The 23,009-nt window shown below is 43.0% G+C and overlaps 1 protein-coding gene across 1 annotated transcript in view; it reads right to left on the minus strand.

Moving 5' to 3' along the window:
- Positions 1-15,359: 15,359 nt before the first annotated feature.
- The window catches only part of LOC124616268 (craniofacial development protein 2-like), a 47,532-nt gene continuing 39,882 nt past the window's right edge, over positions 15,360-23,009 (minus strand). Inside the window, exon 2 of the mRNA XM_047144571.1 lies at positions 15,360-15,415. Coding sequence (XP_047000527.1) covers positions 15,360-15,415 — 56 coding nt within the window. The remainder of the gene's footprint in view (positions 15,416-23,009) is intronic.

Below are 23,009 nucleotides of genomic sequence, written 5' to 3' on the forward strand. Positions count from 1 at the left end.
CTTAATAAATATTATTGGTTATTTCTTATTGTGTTGCCACATTTCCGTTTTTGTGCCGACCTTTCGGAAGTGTTTAATTAGTAAGCCTGCAATCTGCCACCTTTAAGAACTTTCCTGGTTCCGTGGATGTTTGTGCTGAATAAATAGAAGCATTCAACTGTAACATTCACAACGTAAGTAACAGCAGAAAGAAAATAAATCGCGATTTGTATTGTAACTTGTTATAGACACGAAATGATTACTGATCATGATCTGCTGTAAGGAGAGTCGTAGTATGTAATTCTTTCTTGTTCTAATAAGAATACCTGGCATTACTCATCTCTGTTACAAACTTACAGTCGAAGTAGTTTCACAGTCCAGACATGAGCTTAGGGGAGCGGATGCAGGAATGCTGCGCCGCCGATCTAGGCAACGTCCTAGTGGAGGGGGTCTCTCGTTGCCCTCCTGTGACCTGCTATGGAGGATCAAAATGGTTCAAATGGCTCTGAGCACTATGGGACTTAACATCTGTGGTCATCAGTCCCCTAGAACTTAGAACTACTTAAACCTAACTAACCTAAGGACATCACACACATCCATGCCCGAGGCAGGATTCTAACCTGCGACCGTAGCAATCTCGCTGTTTCGGACTGAGCGCCTAGAACCGCTAGGCCACCGCGGCGGGCTATGGACGATCAGTTGCCTATCCGTGTCGTGTTCATGACCGTGATGAGTGCTCGTATAGTGTTGTGTTTGTGTTGCCATTGATGAAGGTAAGGGTGAGGGTTAAAGGATTAAACCGGGTGCTGGCCCATAGCCTGCTCCTTTCGGGTAGCGTCCACGGGCCAGCCATTCTCAACGTCTCTATTCGACGGACGGATCACCATCAGCAGTGCAATATGCTCACACTCCATGAGACACTGAGGAGATGTCTGGATTTGATCCAGGACTTTGACTCAAAGACTCAGGAACTTCACACCTCCACCCCCTCCACCCTTTGCCGGCCAAATATTGGCCGTGAAAATTTCATTCAGCAGCTGGATTCGAACCGGCTTATGTCAGAGTCGATGCCACCGCAGAAGAGTATGTCCGTGACCTCAGCTACATAGACGGTTTACAAATTAAATACCACCATATTAATGCTTTCGTTCTACAGCTAGGAAATGTGACTCAGTTTACTATTCATCATTTTGACTTCTTATTTAGGATCGAACATGGGCGACATTTTTTTGCTTTGTTTTAATTTACAACTGATGCACTCTGACTTCCACTCGCAGTAAATATCACAGAAAATTAGAACAACTTCATAAGGTTAACTTGACATAACAAGAATCATCGTCATTCCATCCCTCAGTGAACCCTATCACTTCCGCGAAGAGACCCCATCTCTTTCTCCCGCTAGACGTAACACGCTGACAACTTGCATTCCATCGTTGTCAAAGATCTGTCAAAAATTGTGTGCCACTCACGAAAGATGTACACAACTAAAAAAATAAAATTTAAATAATACGATACTGAAACTCGCACAAACTCGACGCATGAGGAATGCGATCCTCCGAAGTCTCTGGCGAGACAAATGGAAACAATTCTCACACACTTACTGTTCGTTTCAATAGTGACATCATGGCTGTTTAAAATAAGAATGTATATCCCAGTAACATTCTGCACAAAATGAAAGCAAACAGCAAAAGCATAACAGTAGAAATAAGAATATAACAAAACAGCTAACATTTTCCCTTTGATAACGTGAACGCTATCGAATGTGGTTTAGATGAAATATAGGTACCTCACTCCATTTCTTTGCAAAGTGCCTAGGGCGAGAGCCATCATTAAATGATTGCAGATGAACAGAAAACTCAAAGCCAACGTTGTCGCAGCGTTTAGTATTGTCCTGCTTTTAGTATTCGCCGCCGAAACGGTTCAAAGTATGGAACATCAGAATGCGCATGTAAGGACTGCAATATGCGATATATTCCACACATTACCCTTAGACAACACCTAAGGAAACCACAACGACAAGAATTTTCTGCTTTACTGGGTTGTCGCCAAGTGTAAAATGTATCCGTCTGGCGCACTGGAACAAGCTTTGCTCTGCAGTCCACCCTGAAAGTCGCATAATGTGATGTATTCCACAGCATCTGCACGACTGCAACTCTTGTGCTAATGTTCCGAGTAATTGCAGCAGACTTTTGTATTTGAATTTTTTAGTTACGGTGTATGGTGCGTGTTGTATTAATATGTACGATTCTGCTCATGCTTCGTGCCAGAAGGTCGTTAAGTTCGAAAATACTCCCCGCAATAACTTTTACGCTTCTCTTAAATGAGGCTGTTATTGTTCTGGCAGACGCTTACCACTGAGTGAAGAAATGTGGCGAAAACGTTAGGAATCGTGTTATTATACTCCGTGCGTCTAACTAGTATTTCATTACAGGCTGAATTCCAAATTGAGCAGAGGCACTTAAGAAAGCGAGCCAAAACATTTCGTGCGTAATGGAGCTCTTATTAGCGTTCCAACTAGCGCGTTTCTACTGCTTCTCGCGTGAGTCTTTTCTCAGTCTCGTGGGGATGCTGCGTTTCAAAAAAAACTTCCAGCTTCAGGGAACAGCGCGGAAGACTGCGAAATGAGGGTAGTTTGTGTAACTGGTTTCTTCTGTGTCTAGCATGCTGCTGTCCATCTGTAATTATGAAAATACCTCTTATTAGGAACGACCTTTCCCAGAATACGACCTGTGAATTTAGAGTTGCTTGAAATGGAGTTGCAGCCGGAATGGGCCCAAAGCGAAGACTTGCCGTCCCATGTTCGTTCGCCTGCACCTGAGGGCTACGTCGTTAAAGACGGAGCGCTTGGACCTGTTGCAAGGGCGTTTAGGAGGAAGTCGCCCGTGGCGTATCTGATGGAACCAAACAATCATTAGCCGGAAGATACTTATGGAAACTTCATGATCCCTTCGTAGGTATGAGAGGATGGGGATTTGAAACTGTTCCTCCGAAGTAAGAGTTTAGCGTGTCAAAGAGTGCATCACCTCGCCTGGTAAAACGACTCGTGATTATGCTTTGATTATCGTTAAGTTTAATCCTTGCGCAAGTGAACGAACTCTCTGCTGTTTGTCGATGGCTGCATTACACATGCACTCTGCACCGTAATGCCACAGGAAGTTGGCTGTCTAAACTTGTATTTCCATGCTTACTCTGTAGCCGACCGCTGTGGCCGAGCAGTTCCAGGCGCTTCAGTATGGAACCGCGCGACCGCTACGGTAGCAGGTTCGAATCCTGCCTCGAGCATAGCTGTCTGTGATGTCCTTAGGTTCGTTAGGTTTAAGTAGTTCTAAGTTCTAGGGGACTGATGACCTCAGATGTTAAGACCCATAGAGCTCAGAGCCATTTGATTACTCTGTAGTTCACACTTAAGTATTTGGCAGAGGGTTCGTAGAATATTTCTGTTCCACTCTTTTCGAGCGACTTCTGATTTCTCTTAGTCTATTACGATTGTAACTAAAATAAGACTCACATTCGGAGACTAAAGTTGGTTATTGAAATTTCGTGAAAATATCTCGCAGCAAAGGAAAACGCCTTAATGGTTGTCACACCAAATCGCTAAGCATATTAGTGACACTCTCTGCCCTATTTCGCAATAATACAAAACGAGCTGCCCTTCTTAAAAATTTTCGAATACCTTCCTCAGTCAACCCTCGTAAGGATCCAATAGCACGCAATACTTCAAAAGAGGAGGGACAAGCGTAGTGTAGGCAGTCTCTGTTGCTGAATTGTTGCATATTTTAAGTGTTCTGCCAATAAAACACAGTATTTGAGTGACCTTCACCACAGCATTTTCCATGTGATGGTTCCAGTTTATGTAGTATGAAATTGTGTTTTCTAAGTAATTAGTGAATGGACAACTTTTAAATTACAGTTATTTATCGTGTAACCGAGATTTAACGGATTCTTTTTGTTTTAAGGTGGGGGACCTCGCACTTTTTATTGTTTAGTGTCAACTATTAGTGTTCACACCACGTAGATATCTTGTATAAATAATTTCTCAATTCGTTTTGATCTTCCACGATTAATGGCTTTACCATACGGTAAAAGACATCATCCGCAAACAATCTAAGATTGTCTCCCAAATCATTTATAAATAATTCGAGCAGTAAGCGGCTGTTACAACTACTTGGGGAACCCCAGATATTATCTTGTTGTGACTGACAGAAAGCAAACTAGGGAAACAGAACTGTGACCTCTCTGAAGGAAATCACGAATCCAGTCTCACAATTGAGACGATACTCCAGAGGCACGCAGTTTCATTTTGAGGAAAGATGTCAACAGTCTTCTGATAGTCTAGGAATATGAAATCGGCTTGAGATCCCTTGTTGATAGCTCTCCTTACTTCGTTGCAAACAAGGAGTAAATTGTGTTTTACAAGAAAGATACTTTTTGAATACGTATAGGCTATGCGTCAGTAGATCTTGGTCTTCGAGCTAATGTTGGGGCACAGTAAATACTGATGAGCCAGAACATAACGACAGCTGACCTAATATACTCGTACATTTTAACCAGTCCTGGCAGTAGCAGTGTCCCGTGGCGAGGAATGACTGCTAGTCAGACACATGCACAGTGCACATAGTATCAGTAACTGTGCTGTCTGTGTGTAGAAAGGAAAATGCGCGCGAGAGTTGGTTGGCTCTGAGCACTATGGGACTTAACATCTATGGTCATCAGTCCCCTAGAACGTAGAACTACGTAAACCTAACTAACCTAAGGACATCACACAACACCCAGTCATCACGAGGCAGAGAAAATCCCTGACCCCGCCGGAATCGAACCCGGGAACCCGGGCGCGGGAAGCGAGAACGCTACCGCACGACCACGAGCTGCGGACTCTACCTGAGTTTGACTGATGTGTGACTAAGGCCTCCCGTCGGGTGGACCGTTCGCCGGGTGCAACTCTTTCGATTTGACGCCACTTCGGCGACTTGCTCGTCGATGTGGATGAAATGATGATGATTGGGACAACACAACACCCAGAACCTGAACCCAGACCCAGCCGGGAATCGAACCCGGACAGTTTGATGGCAAACTGTGGTGACCCGGAGGCTCGGCATGAGCATTTCGGAAACTGCATGACTCTTCGGGTGTTCGAAGAGTGCTGTGGCGAGCGTCTTCAACACGTGTCGGAAACAACGTGAAGCCACGTCCAGACGTTGTGGGGTTGGGCGGTCGCCTGTCATTACAGATGTCAGACGTCGTAGACTGTGCAGACTGGTAAAGCAGTACAGGTGGCGAACTGTGGCGTAACTAACCTCAGACTTTAAAGCTGGGTAAAGTACAAGTGTGTCTGAACACACAGTGCACCGAAAACTCCTAAGGATGAGTCTCAGCAGTCCACGACCCATGCATGTGCCAATGTTAACATCACGAAATTGGCAACAATGACTGAAATTGGCACGTGAAGTTGACGCTGTGGCAGTGTTGCAAGGTCTGATAAACACCGATACGTTCTTCGTCATGCCGATGGGAGGACACGAATTGTCCTCCTCTAGGAGGACATCCCATTGACACCTGTATTCTGGGACGGAGAAAAGCTGACGGCGGTTCCATTATGCTCTGGGGAACGTTGAAGTGGGCATCCATGGGTCCAGTGTAGCTAGTATAAGGCACCATGACGGGTAAGTTTGCAAACCACGTACACCCCACCCCTTCAAGACGATCGTGTTTCCTGACCGCGGTAGAATTTTTCAACAAGACAATGCGCCGTGTGACAAAGCTCTGAGTGCGACGAAGTGGTTCGATGAACACAGTGGAGAGTCCCAATTGATGTGCTGGTCCCCTATTCGCCAAATCTGAACCCTGCCGAACACATTTGGGATGTGACTAAAAGTGGCGTCAGAGCTCATCCCACCCCTCCCCGGAATTGGAGATGTGGTGCAACTCCCTCCAGCGGTGACATACCAAGGCCTCATTGCTTCCATGCCACGATACATCGCCGCTGTTACCTGTGCTATTAGGTTGGTGCTCATAATGTTCCGGCTCATAAGTGCATGTTCCAGAACGAGTCTACAAATTTGTGTCAGTGATATGGGTCTCTAGTTCGGTGAAATATGTCCATTTCTTCTCTTGAGTATTGGTGTGACCTATGCAACTTTTCAGTCTTTAGTTACGGAATAGCTGAATACAATTGCTAAAAGTGAAGACATAGGTATTTATTAGATTATTTTGTTGTTAATGTAGCGCGAATGACAACAGTGAGGCACTCTTAAATACTGAAATACTTTAATGTTGTGTTAATTACCGTGGTAAATTTTTAACTCGTTTAGTTTTCGTTGCGCTATCTTCCCGGAAAACTGTATCCCGTTAAATGCGTTTTTTGAGGTATGCCACAAATGTACTGGGTTCACTTAGGTAAGCGAAACTGTGGAATTTTGTTAATTTTTTTCTGTTTCATGTCACCGGGGGGAAGCGGAGGAGACCAACGTTCCACACGATGGCCGACCCATAGATGACGTCACTGGACTCGTCTACAACGTTGGTATTTAATTGTTGTACATTGTTAAAGGAAAAAGATATCTGTTCTGTTGAATGGCTGAAATAGTTTGAGACACCGTACGTCGATGAATCTGTGAACATCTGCCGAAATGTAAAGTCATATGATGAGGTTTTTATTGAAAGTCATACATTTTATTACGGGTGAAATTTATTGTATATTACGTATGGTTATTTGTGGAGAGTATAGTAAATTTAACTAAGAAACTCATTACCATTTGCGACGCACGTGAAGGCTTTTTATTTGGTGAAACTCAGTACTGTAATGGAATGGAACTGGTTGTTTATTCCAGGTGGAATACTTCTTCAAATGGTTCAAATGGCTCCAAGCACTATGGGACTTAACAGCTGTGGTCATCAGTCCCCTAGAACTTAGAACTACTTAAACCTAACCAACCTAAGAACATCACACACGTCCATGCCCGAGGCAGGATTCGAACCTGCGACCTTAGCAGTCACACTGGAATACTTTTCTATTTTTTTTTGTATACATGGAACCACAGCTTCTTCGACTTTATTGAGGGACGTCATTTTGCTGCTTAATCTATTTAGTTTAAAAAAAATAAACTGTTCATTTTACTGATTTAGCTGTTAGCTCATTTCGACCTTGCCCAATTTTAAATTACCGGGTAGTGAAAACAGTATCAGAATTTACAGCAGCTTCAGGAACACACTGGAATAAAATATATACTACCTTGAAAATTTATGCACATTTGTTACTACCATCACAGTGAAATTTATCTTTATCTAGCGTCTTATATAAAGGAAGGAACATCTGATGGAGTCCTTAGTAACAGTTTCTTAAGAGCATAGTTGTATAGCGCAAGCCTGTATGTACATCGTTATTTAGCATAATTCAGTTTAAACATACAAAAATATGAATTTATTATGATACTACTGTCAAATTACATCACAACGCACTGTCTTTGACGTACAATTCATATGTAAAAAAAAAAAAAAAAATGCGACCCTTATGTTGATTTTGTCACTGTTCCACCATACAAGTCATTAAATCACTTAGCGTAATATTAAAAATGAAACAACACGTGGCATGGTAAACTTTTTAAAATTAAGTGGAGAGTGGTTCAAATATTTTAACAGCTCTTTTATGTCATAAAAGTTATAAAAGTGTTATACATAAAGAAACAAGCACTTGGCCCAAGAGATTAATGCTTGTGCTTAATCTAAAAGTTTAACAGAAAATCTCGTAAGAGAAAGATAATTACATTGCAGACACCCGAAACTTAAAGATGAGGCAGATTGCAGAGTGCTCAACTTTTTTATTCCGTGCGTGGGGATCAAAGAACCAGCCAAGCCTCAATAACGACCATCGCAGAATAAAAATACTAGAGCATGGCGCAGTTACATGTCATGAAATAAAGCGCACGCAGAAAAAGACTTCCCGCAGGAAAAAATTTAAGACTATTACTCTCCGATTGACTGATTTTACCGAGGCCTAAATTACCGATATAATAATCTCATAGCTCTTTAAGCAACTTCAATCAACTATTAGAAATAGATAGTTGACGGTGTACCTCTTTATTTTAGGAAGATACGTGCAAAGTCTGCAGTTGATAGTAAACTTTGCGCAAAACAAGCACCAGAAATAACACGACGTACACAGTACGATACGACTTTTAACGACTAGAAGTTCTCAGAAGTATAGGGGTATATATCTGAGTGGTGTCTGTTCCATTGGACACGTCCAAAGGGGCAGCCGTCACTCGACGCGGCTGGAATATACATGGTGGCAAGTTGCTATGGGACCAAACTGCTGAGGTCATCGGTCCCTAGACTTATACACTACCTACTCTAACTTACGCTAAGGACAAAATACACACCCATGTCGCCGGCCGAAGTGGCCGTGCGGTTAAAGGCGCTGCAGTCTGGAACCGCAAGACCGCTACGGTCGCAGATTCGAATCCTGCCTCGGGCATGGATGTTTGTGATGTCCTTAGGTTAGTTAGGTTTAACTAGTTCTAAGTTCTAGGGGACTAATGACCTCAGCCGTTGAGTCCCATAGTGCTCAGAGCCATTTGAACCACACCCATGTCCGAGGGAGGACTCGAATCTCCGACGGGGGGAGCCGAGTGAACCGTGGCAAGGCGCCTGAGACCGCAAGACTTACCTCGCGCAGCGGTACATATGTTGTTGTTGTTGTGGTCTTCAGTCCTGAGACTGGTTTGATGCAGCTCTCCATGCTACTCTATCATGTGCAAGCTTCTTCATCTCCCAGTACCTACTGCAACCTACATCCTTCTGAATCTGCTTAGTGTATTCATCTCTTGGTCTCCCTCTACGATTTTTACCCTCCACGCTGCCCTCCAATGCTAAATTTGTGATCCCTTGATGCCTCAAAACATGTCCTACCAACCGATCCCTTCTTCTAGTCAAGTTGTGCCACAAAATTCTCTTCTCCCCAAACCTATTCAATACCTCCTCATTAGTTACGTGATCTACCCACCTTATCTTCAGCATTCTTCTGTAGCACCACATTTCGAAAGCTTCTATTCTCTTCTTGTCCAAACTAGTTATCGTCCATGTTTCACTTCCATACATGGCTACACTCCATACAAATACTTTCAGAAACGACTTCCTCAAACTTAAATCTATACTCGATGTTAACAAATTTCTCTTCTTCAGAAACGATTTCCTTGCCATTGCCAGTCTACATTTTATATCCTCTCTACTTCGACCATCATCAGTTATTTTACTCCTTAAGTAGCAAAACTCCTTTACTACTTTAAGTGTCTCATTTCCTAATCTAATTCCCTCAGCATCACCAGATGTAACTTGACTACATTCCATTATCCTCGTTTTGCTTTTGTTGATGTTCATCTTATATCCTCCTTTCAAGACGCTGTCCATTCCGTTCAACTGCTCTTCCAAGTCCTTTGCTGTCTCTGATAGAATTACAATGTCATCGGCAAACCTCAAAGTTTTTACTTCTTCTCCATGAATTTTAATACCTACTCCGAATTTCTCTTTTGTTTCCTTTACTGCTTGCTCAATATACAGATTGAATAACATCGGGGAGAGGCTACAACCCTGTCTCACTCCTTTCCCAACCACTGCTTCCCTTTCATGCCCCTCGACTCTTATAACTGCCATCTGGTTTCTGTACAAATTGTAAATAGCCTTCCGCTCCCTGTATTTTACCCCTGCCACCTTCAGAATTTGAAAGAGAGTATTCCAGTTAACATTGTCAAATGCTTTCTCTAAGTCTACAAATGCTAGAAACGTAGGTTTGCCTTTTCTTAATCTTTCTTCTAAGATAAGTCGTAAGGTTAGTATTGCCTCACGTGTTCCAACATTTCTACGGAATCCAAACTGATCTTCCCCGAGGTCCGCTTCTACCAGTTTTTCCATTCGTCTGTAAAGAATTCGCGTTAGTATTTTGCAACTGTGACTTATTAAACTGATAGTTCGGTAATTACATGTACATACATGTAAACATAAAATGTAGGAAGGGGAAGCAACGAGAAAGGATAGGTGGGAAGTCGTGATGGCTAGCTGCATAGGGCATTCTGATAACGCAATGGTAAAAGTTGAAAATTCGTACCCGACCAGGACTTGAGCCTGCATGTACCGCAGGACACGCGAGTAGTGAGTATAATAGACGAGGGACGCTCCATTGCAAGGTGCGGTAAGTTGGAACTTTGGGTCGTTCAGCGATTGTGTCTGGATGGTCGAAACGATTAAGGCAACCGCTCATGAGAAGCGGATATTTCATGTCTACGAAGAAGTTCTCACCTCTTATTAGCTTAATGGCACGAGAGCCTAGGAAGAATGTGTGATAGTGGGTGGTGATCATGATGTTTGGTTTGTGGGGCGCTCAACTGCACGGTCATTAGCACCCGTACAAAGTTCCAACTTTTACACAGTCCAGTCTAGCCACTGTCACAAATGATGATGATGTTGACGATGAAATGATGAGAACAACACAAACATTCAGTCCGCGGGGAGAGAAAATCCCCAACCCGGCAGGGAATCGAACCCAGGACTCCGTGATCCAGAGGCAGCAACGCCAGCCACTAGACCACGAGCTGCGGACTGTGATAGTGGGTGAAGAATACAGGTCACCGATATAGCTAAGCTGTCAGGCGACGGGAAAAGTCTCTGAATAATGACCACTCCGAACTGGTTCATTGAACACGACGAGACATGGCTTCGAAGTGCATTACTCTCTCCCGTTTATTGCTAATGCACCGCAACGGGACCAGACGGTGAACCAGAACGCTGCTCTACCGTATCTCATTGGACCGTAGCGTTCTCTGTACCGCCAGTCGTGATCACGTGATCCTGTTATACGTATGCACTGAGAAAGTGCGCGACGTTGTTTCGTGTTACACAGTGCTATTTCACATTATTTAAAAATTTCTAAAGGCATTTCAAATTTTATTCTTTGTCAGGTATCCACTACATTTACCAGTTACTTGTGCATGGAATCTGGCGTTTTGCTGCGCGGCGTTTAGGACACGTCCATGCTGCAGCAAAGTCCTCTAGTGGCGAGGATTCTAGCGACCTGCGATTGAGGACAGCAAGCTACACGTTAGAAGACGATGTGCGAACCCTTGTAAAAATAATACTGGACTGTGGCGTGGTTTATGTTCCGCGAAAAACTGCGTAGAGCCAGTGCTAACTCCCATGTTAAGCTTACAATGAACAGGCTAAAAACAGAAAGATGAAACTTCCTGGCAGATTAAAACCGTGTGCCGCACCGAGACTCGAACTCGAGACCTTTGCCTTTCGCGGGCAAGTGCTCTACGAACTGAGCTACCCAAGCACGACTCGCGGCCCGTTCTCACAGTTTTTATTCCGCTGTGAGGACGAGGCGCGAGCCGTGCTTGGGTAGCTCAGTTGGTACGCCGGCACGGTAGCTCAGCTTGTTCGGTCAGAGGGTTAGCACCCCTCTGTAATAAAAAAAACTGAGTGAATGGCTCAATAATGAACTTCAACGGGCGTCAGGGGACGTCCGCCACGAACGATTGCAACGAACTATAACGAACAAAATGAGATTTTAAAAAAAAAGTTGGTAGAACGCTTGCCCGCGAAAGGCCAAGGTCCCGAGTTCGAGTCTCGGTCCGGCACACAGTTTCAATCTGCCAGGAAGTTTCATACTAGCGCACACTCCACCGCAGAGTGAAAATCTCATTCTAAACACAGAATGATGAGTTTGGAAAAAGAATATCTGTGCCATCAGCTGTACAATTTTATTTTATCGTCTACCGGTTTCGGTTGCTACGATCATCTTTACGGAGGTAAAGGTACAAAGAAACAACTGTAAGGTACAAAGAAACAACTATGGAATATTTGTGCCATCAGCTGTACTATTTTATTTTATCCTCTACCGGTTTCGGTTGCTACGATCATCTTTACGAAGGTAAAGGTACAAAGAAACAACTGTAAGGTACAAAGAAACAACTATGGAACATACACAAGCATCATGGCAAATGGAGAATTTAACAAAGCTCATTTTTAAACCACAATACTTACACATTGTACATCAATGGATTAACCATACATTTCCGTGATGGATGAGCCATATAAATATAGAACATATACAGCTTTCATAATAGTCTGTCTTAACACAGTTCATACAGACACACTGTGCTTTGACACAGTTACAGTAATTCACATTTGGTGATAACTCAACGCTTAATAGTTGACACATCCCTCCGTTTGACTGATGAAGTCTTCCATTTTTAACGTATGCGACCATGCAGACTCAGCCTACAGTAATTCCATGGGAACATCTTGATCACTAAAAACTTTATTCATGATGTGTTTAGAGTAACCACCATCAGTTATCTGTGGCGAAATTTACACAAAAGACAAATTAGAAAAGCTGATGTATAATAATTACTTGGCCAATGCAATATCAGTATTGCAAGTACTTGTACTTACAATGTGCTTCCATTCCTGATGTTCCATTGGCCTCGTAATTATTACGTATCAACTTTTCTAATATTCTTTTGCACAAATTTTGCTACAGTTGTCTTATGATAAATCCGTGCGTGATAAATGAAGTTTTTAGCGATCAAGACGATTACATGGAATTACTACATACCAACTGACACATTATAACTGTGAAAGGTACAAATATTATGTGACCGTGAAGGAGATCAAGTTGAAACACATGTGCGGAATGAGTGCTTACAAAATTACTATTGTTCTTTGATCTAGACAAAGATTACAGCAACAGAAATACAGAAATAATGTGGCGTTCTGTCCCTGAACAACAACATAGTATTAGGAACTCTGCCGATAGGTTGGTTGGTTGTTTCGGGGAAGGAGGGCCTAAATCAGGATGGCCGGACGCGGGATTGAACCGTCGTCCTCCCGAATGCGAGTCCAGTGTCTAATCACTGCGCCACCTCGCTCGGTGAACTCTGCCGATAGGTAAAATCTCAATTCATGTATGGCCAAATCATGGCGTCAGGTTTGCCACGTAAATAGACATTTATCATTTGTAGTCTAGGGGGAGAAATTATTTAAAAAAAAAATGGTTCTGAGCACTATGCGACTTAACTTCTGTGGTCATCAGTCGCCTAGAACTTAGAACTAATTAAACCTAACTAACCTAAGGACATCACACACATCCATGCCCGAGGCAGGATTCGAACCTGCGACCGTAGCGGTCGCTCGGCTCCAGACTGCAGCGCCCAGAACCGCACGGCCACTCCGGCCGGCAATTATTTAAAATATAGATCATAGTGTACTTAGGATTACTGTATGGCTAGATTTTGTGTAACTTGTCGCCTATATTCTAGGTTTCACACGTATGCCATCTGATTATTGGGAATTAAGTTTGTTAATTTAACGTTAAAAGGAAGCATCTACATTCCTTGGCCTTACATTTATTTGTGGACTTTTACTGAAACATTTTACTAAACAATACATAAACTGCATCTGTTACCTTCAGTGCCTCATATGTAAACTAGTACCCACATCTAGATAGATATGTGCATAAGTATGACGACATGTCTACATGTGCTAAGCGAAGATCGTTCTGAAGAGTTTTTACTGTCATATAACGGTTTCTACAAGGACCAAATAGTAATTTAACGAAATTTTGTTGTAACTTTAACAAAATTATGAGGTTGAACGTTTTGAACGGTTGGTTTCTACGCCTGACTTAAAACTCTTTCATATTTTTAATGCCTTTTCCGTTCTACATGCATAAAAACTTCATCTGCAGTTTCCACCTAGTGTAATAGTTTTTAATGTTCTACTCCAATATAATCCTTTGAATTCACTTCCTTAACATTGGTTCGGGCAGATAAATGCCTTCTTTTCAATTTTCATAGTTCTAAACTCGGTATAGCACATTATAACAGGTTATATATTTATGATGTTGTTCAGACAAAGGACGTTATATTATTTCTATATTTCTGTTGCTGCTATCTTTGGCTCGACAAAAGAACATTTTTAAACTTTTAGGCATTCATTGCGTGTATGTGTTTCAACCTGACCTCTTTGACGATCACGTAGCACTTGTACCTTTTGTAAGTATGCTGTTTAGGTTTTTATGTTAGTAACGCGACGTAGTGCTCTGTATGAAAATAACTGACTGCGCTGTGTGCAATCTGTGGCTGGTTGGACTCATTGTTGGAATATTCGCTTATGTAGTGTTGGGCTGTTAGATGTGAACAGCGCGTAGCGTTGGGCAGTCAGAGGTGAGCCGCCAGCAGTGGTGGATGTGGGGAGAGAGATGTCAGAGTTTTGAGAGGTGACTATGAGCTGACGATCTGGCCGTGTATCCGTGACAAAAACGAAATTTGTAAGACTGGATGTCACGAACTGATATATATATAAAATGACTTTTGAACACTATTAAGATAAATACATTGTTTCTTCTCTATCAAAATCTTTCATTTGATAACTATGCCTATGAGTAGTTAGTGCCTTCGGTAGTTAGAATCTTTTATTTAGTTGGCAGCACTGGCGCTCGCTATATTGCAGTAGTTCGAGTGACGAGGATTTTTGTGAGGTAAGTGATTCATGAAAAGTATAGGTTATTGTTAATCAGGGCCATTCTTTTGTAGGGATTATTGAAAGTCAGGTTGCATTGCGCTAAAAATATTGTGTGTCAGTTTAGTGACGATCAGAATAAGTAAACGGAGAACTGTCTGAGTACGTTCAGTTTTGCTCAGCTGTTTCAAAGTCAAATAACGTAACAGTTGTTCCAGCACTGTCATTCCTTACATACAAAGTTGAAGTTTCACTTTGAGTTATAATGTGTCATTTATTACGTGTGGGGCTATCACCAAATGTGCACTGCTATAATTGTGGCAAAGCACTGTGTGTTTTTATGGACTGTGTTAAGACGGACTATTATGAAAACTGTATATATTCTACACTTACGTGGCTCATATAAGACGGAAATGTATGGTTGATCCTTTGATGTACAATGTGGAAGTATCGTGTTTGGAAAAAAAAAAAATGGTTCAAATGGCTCTGAGCACTATGGGACTCAACTGCTGAGGTCATTAGTCCCCTAGAACTTAGAACTAGTTAAACCTAACTAACCTAAGGACATCACAAATATCCATGCCCGAGGCAGGATTCGAACCTGCGACCGGAGCGGTCTTGCGGTTCCAGACTGCAGCGCCTTTAACCGCACGGCCACTTCGGCCGGCTGTTTGGAAAATGACCCTTATTAATTTCTCTATTTGCCATGATGCTTGCGTATATTCCATAGTCTTTTCCTTGTATCTTATAGTTTTCTCTCTACACTTACATCGCTCATATAAGACGGACATGAATGGTTGATCCGTTGATGTACAATGTGCAAGTACAATCTTTAGAAAATGACTCATTAATTTCTCCATTTGCCACGATGCTTATGTATATTCTAGAGTCTTTTCCTTGTATCTTGCAGTTTTCTCCTTGAAGATCGCTGCAACATGTGGAGAATAGACATAAAATTATACAGCTGATGGCAAAAATACGCTTTTTCCAAATTATCTGACAGCTGTTGACAATCACCTACGAAAAGCTCTAGCATGATTAGTGTTTTCCAAAATAGAACATTCAAAGTGATTAAAATCTAGTGTGCTAAAAGAGCCTTCAAAAGCTTTGTGTCTCCATTAGTTGTAGTAGCAATAAAAACGTTCCATTAAATTTTCCCAACAGTGTTGACGTCCTGATCTACTTTGCTGTTTCTGATAAGTGCTCGTTAAGTTGCGTAAGTGCGGCTGCGGATTTAGATCTTGTTTAGATAATATAAAGAAAGGGGCAAACAGTCTTACTCGGGAGACGTTGGCTGCGACGATGACGATAGCTGACTATGCGTGAGGTGAGTAGTAAGGACGTAGTCGGGGTTGAATAAGCACGCTTCAGGACTCCACCTTTGACCGTACAAGGAGAAACATCTGTGCAACGGAAATTCCGTCTGTGACAGCCGCAATGAGCGTGGAATCCTTAAGCAAAAACCTGACCCTCCCAGCTGGCTCTTCTACATGAAACGACGCAGCCACGTCTCCGATATTTACGTGATGCGGCGAACTGGCGGAACCCGCCGGGCCGTCAGTACGTGACGAGACAATGGAACGTGAGGTGGGCGGTAGCCGGCTGCCCGCCTGACGCGGCCGTGATTTATGTGTACGGCGGCGGTCCGCTACCGTGCACGCAGTCCAGCGTCAGTCAAGGTTAACGTTCGGACGGCGGCGTGGAGGGGCGTCTGCTGCAAAGTGGAATGCGAACCAAACTAGCGACAATTCGTCGCCGTTCCTGCCTCCGCCTCTGCATCCAGTAGGTACGTACTACTACATCTACTGGGTGATCAAAACGTCAGTATAAATTTGAAAACTTAATAAACCACGGAATAATGTAGATCGAGAGGTAAAAACTGACACACATGCTTGCAATGACATGGTGTTTTATTAGAACAAAAAAAAACAACGTTCACCAAATGTCCGACAGATGGCGCTGGACAGCAAAACGTCAGTGACTGCGCATGACAATCTTGTATGAAAGGAGCTGTAGTGAGAGAGAGAATCAGATGCACCAGCAATAGCAGCATGTTGACGTTACCTGAGAAGGCGCTTTTAGTGAAGCTGTATCAACAGAATGGGGAATGTGCTAGTTCAGCGTTACGATCCTATGGCCATAGGAAGGGGATTCGAACGGGTAAAGATCCGTTGACAAATGCAGCTGCGGCGAGAATGATTTCGAAGTTAGAAGCCACGGGTTGTTTAGACGATAGACCCGAGCACAAGGCGTAATACTGCTGAGACAGTTCAGGAAGAAATGGAGACCGTAGCGGGTTCGTCTATGCACGGGGAAGTCAGCGCTCATGCAGTCACAAGTCGCACCGGCATTCCATACACTAGTGTTTGGTTGGCACTTAGGCGTACCGTCCGACGCTATCCGTACAAAATCCATCGGCATCATGAACTGTTACCTGGCGATTTAGTGAAGCGGAGGGTATTTGCGGTGTGGGCGTTTCAAAAGATGTCGGAAGATGACGATTGGTTGAGTAACGTGTTGTGGACCGACGAAGCTCATTTCACGCTCGGAGGGTCTGTCAACGCCCACAACTGCAGAATTTGGGCTACCGAAAATCCTAGAACTGTCGTGGAAACTCCACTGTACGACGAGAAAGTCACGGTGTATGTTGGATTTACCACATCTACCGTTATCGGGCCTTTTTTTCTACGAGGAAATGCGTGATTCTGGTTTTGTAACTGCTACCGTGACGGGTGAGAGGTACGCGGATGTTACAGCATCGCATAATCCCCAGGCACGAAGTTTATGCAGGATGGCGCCCCACCCCATATTGCTAGACGCGTGAAAGATCTCTTGCGCGCGGCGTTTGGTGATGATCGTGTGCTTAGCCGTCACTTTCGTCATGCTTGGCCTCCCAGGTCACCAGACCTCAGTCCGTGCGATTATTGGCTTTGGGGTTACCTGAAGTCGCAAGTGTATCGTGATCGACCGACATCTCTAGGGATGATGAAAGACAACATCCGACGCCAATGCCTCACCACAACTCCGGAGATGCTTTACAGTGCTGTTCACAACATTATTCCTCGACTACAGCTATTATTGAGGAATGATGGTGGACATATAGAGCATTTCCTGTAAAGAACATCGTCTTTGCTTTGTCTTACTTTGTTATGCTAATTATTGCTACTCTGATCAAATGAAACGCCATTTGTCGGACATTTCCTGAATTTTTGTATTTTTTTGGTTGTAATAAAACCCCATGTCATTCCAAGCATGCGTGTCGATTTGTACCCCTCTAACTACATTATTCCGTGATTTATTCAGTTTTCAAATTTATACTGACGGTTTGATCACCCGGTACATCTACATAGATACTCCACAAGCCATAGCACGGCGCGTGGCGGAGAGTACTCACTACCACCATTAGTCATTTCCTTTCCTGTTCCACTCGCAAACAGAGCGAGGGGAAAACGACTGTCTGTATGCCTCCGTATGAGCCTTAATTTCTCCTATTTTAGCTTCGTGGCCCTTGCGCGCAATGTATGCTGGTGGCAGCAGAATCTTTCGGTAATCAGCTTCAAATGCCGGCTCTCTAAATTTTCTCAACAGTGTTTCTCGAAAACAACGTTGCCTTCCCTCCACGGATCCCCACTGAGTTTCCGAAGCATGTCCGTAACGCTACGTGTTGTTCGAAACTATCGGTAACAAATCAAGCAGCCCCTGTCTTACTTAACTGCTTCGATCTCTTCCTTCAATCGAACCTGGTGTGGATACCAAATACTAGAGCAGTACTCAAGAATCGGTCCCACCAGCGTCCTACACGCAGTCTCCTATGCAAGTGAACCACTCTTTCTTAAAATTCTCCAAATAAACCGAAGTCGACCATTCCCCTTCCCTACGGCAGTTATCACATGCTCGCTTCACCTCTTATCTCTTTGCAACGTTACTCCCAGATATTTAAACGACGTGACTGTGTCTTGCAGGACACTAATAATTCTGTATCCGAACATTACAGGTTCATATTCCTACTCACACATATCAAATTATGTTTTTCCACTTTTAGGGCTAGCTGACATTCATCAAACTAATTGGAAATTTTGTCTAAGTCGTCTCGTATCTTCCTACAGTCACTCAGCTTTGACACCTTACCATACACCACGGCAGCTTTGTCCGCCAAATCATTTTTGTATATAGAGAACAACAGTGGTCCTATCACGCTTCCCTGGGGCATTCCTGACGATACCCTCGTCTCTGATGAAGAATCGCCGTCGAGGACAACATAGCTTTCAGTCCGCGTACTTTTTGGTTTATGGATGTGTAGGTCACGGCATCCAGTGTTAAGGAACACAGTGAGTGTTAATTCTTTTACCATTAATTTAACCGTGTTATGATAGTTGCGATCTGTGGCTATAGACAGGCTACCTTTAAAAATAAATTACAACAACAAACCACTTCCTATGACAACAGTCGTTTCGTATTTTCACCCGTCTTCAATTAGCGTTCTGCAGTCACGCATTCATAATCATAGTACTTAGTACGACTGTTATAAATGCTACAGCTCCCGTGTGCAAAATAACAATTACTTTACTTATCATCTCTTTCGCCAATGGTCCTGCCACAAACACCGTTTTACATCAGATCACCGCAGTTCACTGCTTAGGTTAAAATCAACAGTCGAGATCAGAATCGCATTTGTTTATTGACCGGTTTCCAGCCATCCTCAGAATGTTTGGGACCCCTATGGCTGGTGCTGTTGTCTGCTCGGTTTTTCACGTGATACCACGATCCTACACTGTCCACTGCTGGCGCAGATGTGAGCGGCGGGTGTACTCTGCCGTTGTGAGGCCAGTTAAGGAGCTACTTGATCCATAAGTAGTGGATCCGGTCACGAAAACTGACCACGGCCGGGAGCGGTGAACTGACCACTTGCCCCTCCATATCCGCATCAAGTGACGGCGGTCGGTCGGAACCGTTGGGCCTTCCGATGTCTGTTCGGGCAGACATGTTACATTTTTCGACTTCGGTTTTGCATACATTAGCACATACGCACACATACACGCACTTTCATATATGTAAATAGGTTCTCGTCGAGGCCGTGAATGCACAAGGGATGTCGAACGGCCGCCGTGTCATTCTCTGCCTTGCTGCGTCATGCGGATGGGGTATGGACAGTCATGTGGTCAGCGCACGGCTCTCCCGGCCGTTTTGCCCGCTTTCCAAGGCGTGGAGCCACAACTACTCGGTCAAGTAGCTCCTCAGTGGACATCACGAGGCTGAGTGCAGCAGTGCCAGTGCTCATACAGAAGAAAAATCCCTATTTGTGCCGGGAATAGAAGCCGGAACTTCAGCATGGCAGCCATCTTCGCTGGCCGCGCTGCAGCATTCAAAATGCGGTCGGCCTAAGCATAATAATAATGAATTCAGAAATTTATGACGCCAATTGAAGATGGGTGAAAATAAAGCTAGTTGCTGTATTTTTTTCACGTTATTAACTGTTGTACTCTATGCGGAGTAATTGCTGCGATGTGAAAAGCAACAGACATCGAATCATTTACGCATAATTTGCAGCGCTCAGTCTGCGAAGGCAAGGATCTAGGTGAATCTGTAAAAGGACCTTCGCCAATATTTTTCTTTTCAGTCGTTCACCGCCCCCTTTCCCGCGGAACAACATTGTACAAATATGGGTCAGACACGATGCAACTCTCTTATTATTGTTAAACAATATCGGAATTCCTTCATAATCTTGCACGGAAAATCCAGGACTGGAAAAACTCAGGACATGGTATACAATTTGGCTCATTCATTGGTACTATATTATCCTGTCAAATTCTCGCATAACACAATTCTTAACTATTTATGGTTAAGAAAAAGATTACAAATCTGTTACAGTTTAACGTCTTGTGGGAAGTTTATATTTTTAAAAGAAGCAAACATTTTAATAACATTTTTGCTTCCAAACTTTTAAGTCTTGTTTATTGACATCTTATGTTTTTATCGTATTGGGTCCTTGAGTGGTATGATTTGTGGTTTCCTATTGTCAGTTGCAGAGTTACATGTGTCTTTAGTTATTTTAAGTTGCCGCGTAGGGGAGGAAATTTTCTGTCCTAAGCAATAATGTTGTTTTGTTAGCAATATGGTAGTATTTACAGAAAAAGACTGTTGCAGATACTGCAATACCAGAACACCCGAACATGTCGCCACGGAATTCGAAATGTATTTACCCATACTTTAGAATAAAACTGAATACTTCGTGAATATGAAACCATACGAGACGCTAAACTCTGATTTCCTGTATTTCGTGAGCAATCCTTAAAAATTACGCTATCCGAGTGCGTACAGAACCGACTCATTGATTGATATTGTTTCTTCTCAAATTACTTCCGAAGAAACATATGGACTGGAGGTGAACTCAGAGAGCATAATGAGTGGTAAGGCAACTGCTCTCGATAATGTGATATCACGGTTTCATTTCCAGTCTGCCCAAGTTTTCATTAGGCAGTCATGACATAATGATTGCATGGAGTTCAGCATATCTGAACGTAATTTCATTGGTATCACTTTTCGGCACAGAATCTTCAGTACTTCAATCCTTATTACCTTCAATCATTTCATGTTGGTGACTCCATTAAAACAGAGATATTTTTGCGAATAAAGGCCGAATGTGTTCTTAGATTCATTTGAAGCACAACACTCACGATTATTTGAAACACTATGGATAATATTCAATGTTTTGGTCACGTTCGGTAAAATGATTTTTAATTTGATCATGAAGCGTCTTTCAGCTTCTTAAGCCATCGTCGGACGCCAAATAATTATTAATATAATAAGAAATCAAATAAACAATATTTTGCTGAACATCATGTGTTTCCTGTTTAGTATTTCAGTCATGTTCAGCCGAGCACCGACGGAAATTTGAGTTAACATACTAATGGATAAGATCTAAAGAATTTGAAAAACCCAGTGCCGTTCGATACTTTGAAGCCTCCAATGCGTTGCCAGCAGGTTAATGATTATCTCACGATGCACGTGTCTGCCGAGCGAAACCGGTTACAAGGAACCGAACTATGTGCGCCTGAGGCTGTTAAATATGATTATTAAAGAAACTTGATTCAAACGGACTGCTGCTGCCAACCCAATGTTCCTACATTCCTGACTGTTTTAGAACTGTTTTTCTAGTTTATGGAAACTACTTCATAGTCTCAGTATACAGGGTAGTCCATTGATAGTGAACGGGCCAAATATCTCACGAAATAAGCGTCAAACTAAAAAACTACAAAGAACGCAACTTGACTAGCTTGAAGGGGGAAACCAGATGGCGCTATGGTTGGATCGCTAGATGGCGCTACCATAGGTCGAACGGATATCAACTGCGTTTTTTTTAATAGGAAACCCCATTTTTTATTGCATATTCGTGTAGTACGTAAAGAAATATGAATGTTTTAGTCGGACCACTTTCTTCGCTTTGTGATAGATGGCGCTGTAATAGTCGCAAACATATGGCTCACAATTTTAGACGAGCAGTTGGTAACAGGTAGGTTTTTTAAATTAAAATACAGAACGTAGGTACGTTTGAACATTTTATTTCGATTGTTCCAATGTGATACATGTACCTTACTGAACTTATCATTTCTGAGAACGCATGCTGTTACAGCGTAATTACCTGTAAATACCACATTAATGCAATAAATGCTCAAAATGATGTCCGTCAACCTCAATGCATTCGGCAATACGAGTAACGATATTCCTCTCAACAGCGAGTAGTTCGCCTTCCGTAATATTCGCACATGCATTGACAATGCGCTGACGCATGTTGTCGGGCGTTGTACGTTACCACTGTTGGTGAATGATACTTCGTCGCTAAATAGAACGCGTGCAAAATGTCTGTCATAGTACCGTAATTTCTCCAGTGCCCAGTGGCAGAACCGTACACGACGTTCAAAGTCGTCGCCATGCAATTCCTGGTGCATAGAAATACGGTACGGGTGCAATCGATGTTTCATGTAGCATTCTCAACACCGACGTTTTTGAGATTCCCGATTCTCGCGCAATGCGGATTAGCCGCGACAGCGGCTAAAACACCTACTTTGGCATCATCATTTGTTGCAGGTCATGGTTGACGTCTCACATGTGGCTGAACACTTCCTGTTCCCTTAAATAACGCACCTATCCGGAGAACGGTCCGGACACTTGGATGATGTTGTCCAGGATACCGTGCAGCATACATAGCACACCCCCGTTGGGCATTTTGATCACAATAGCCATACATCAACACGATGTCGACCTTTTCCGCAATTGGTAAACGGTCCATTTTAACGCGGGTTATGTATCACGAAGCAAATACCGTCCGCACTGGCAGAATGTTACGTGATACCACGTACTTACACGTTTGTGACTATTATAGCGCCATCTATCACAAAGCGAAAAAAAGTGGTCCAACCAAAACGTTCATATTTCTTTACGTACTACACGAATATGTAATAAAAATGGGGGTTCCTATTTATAAAAAAAAACGCAGTTGATATTCGTTTGAGCAATGGCAGCGC

Source organism: Schistocerca americana, chromosome 5 (genome assembly GCF_021461395.2).
Source record: "Schistocerca americana isolate TAMUIC-IGC-003095 chromosome 5, iqSchAmer2.1, whole genome shotgun sequence".
Classification (NCBI taxonomy): Eukaryota; Metazoa; Arthropoda; class Insecta; order Orthoptera; family Acrididae; genus Schistocerca; species Schistocerca americana.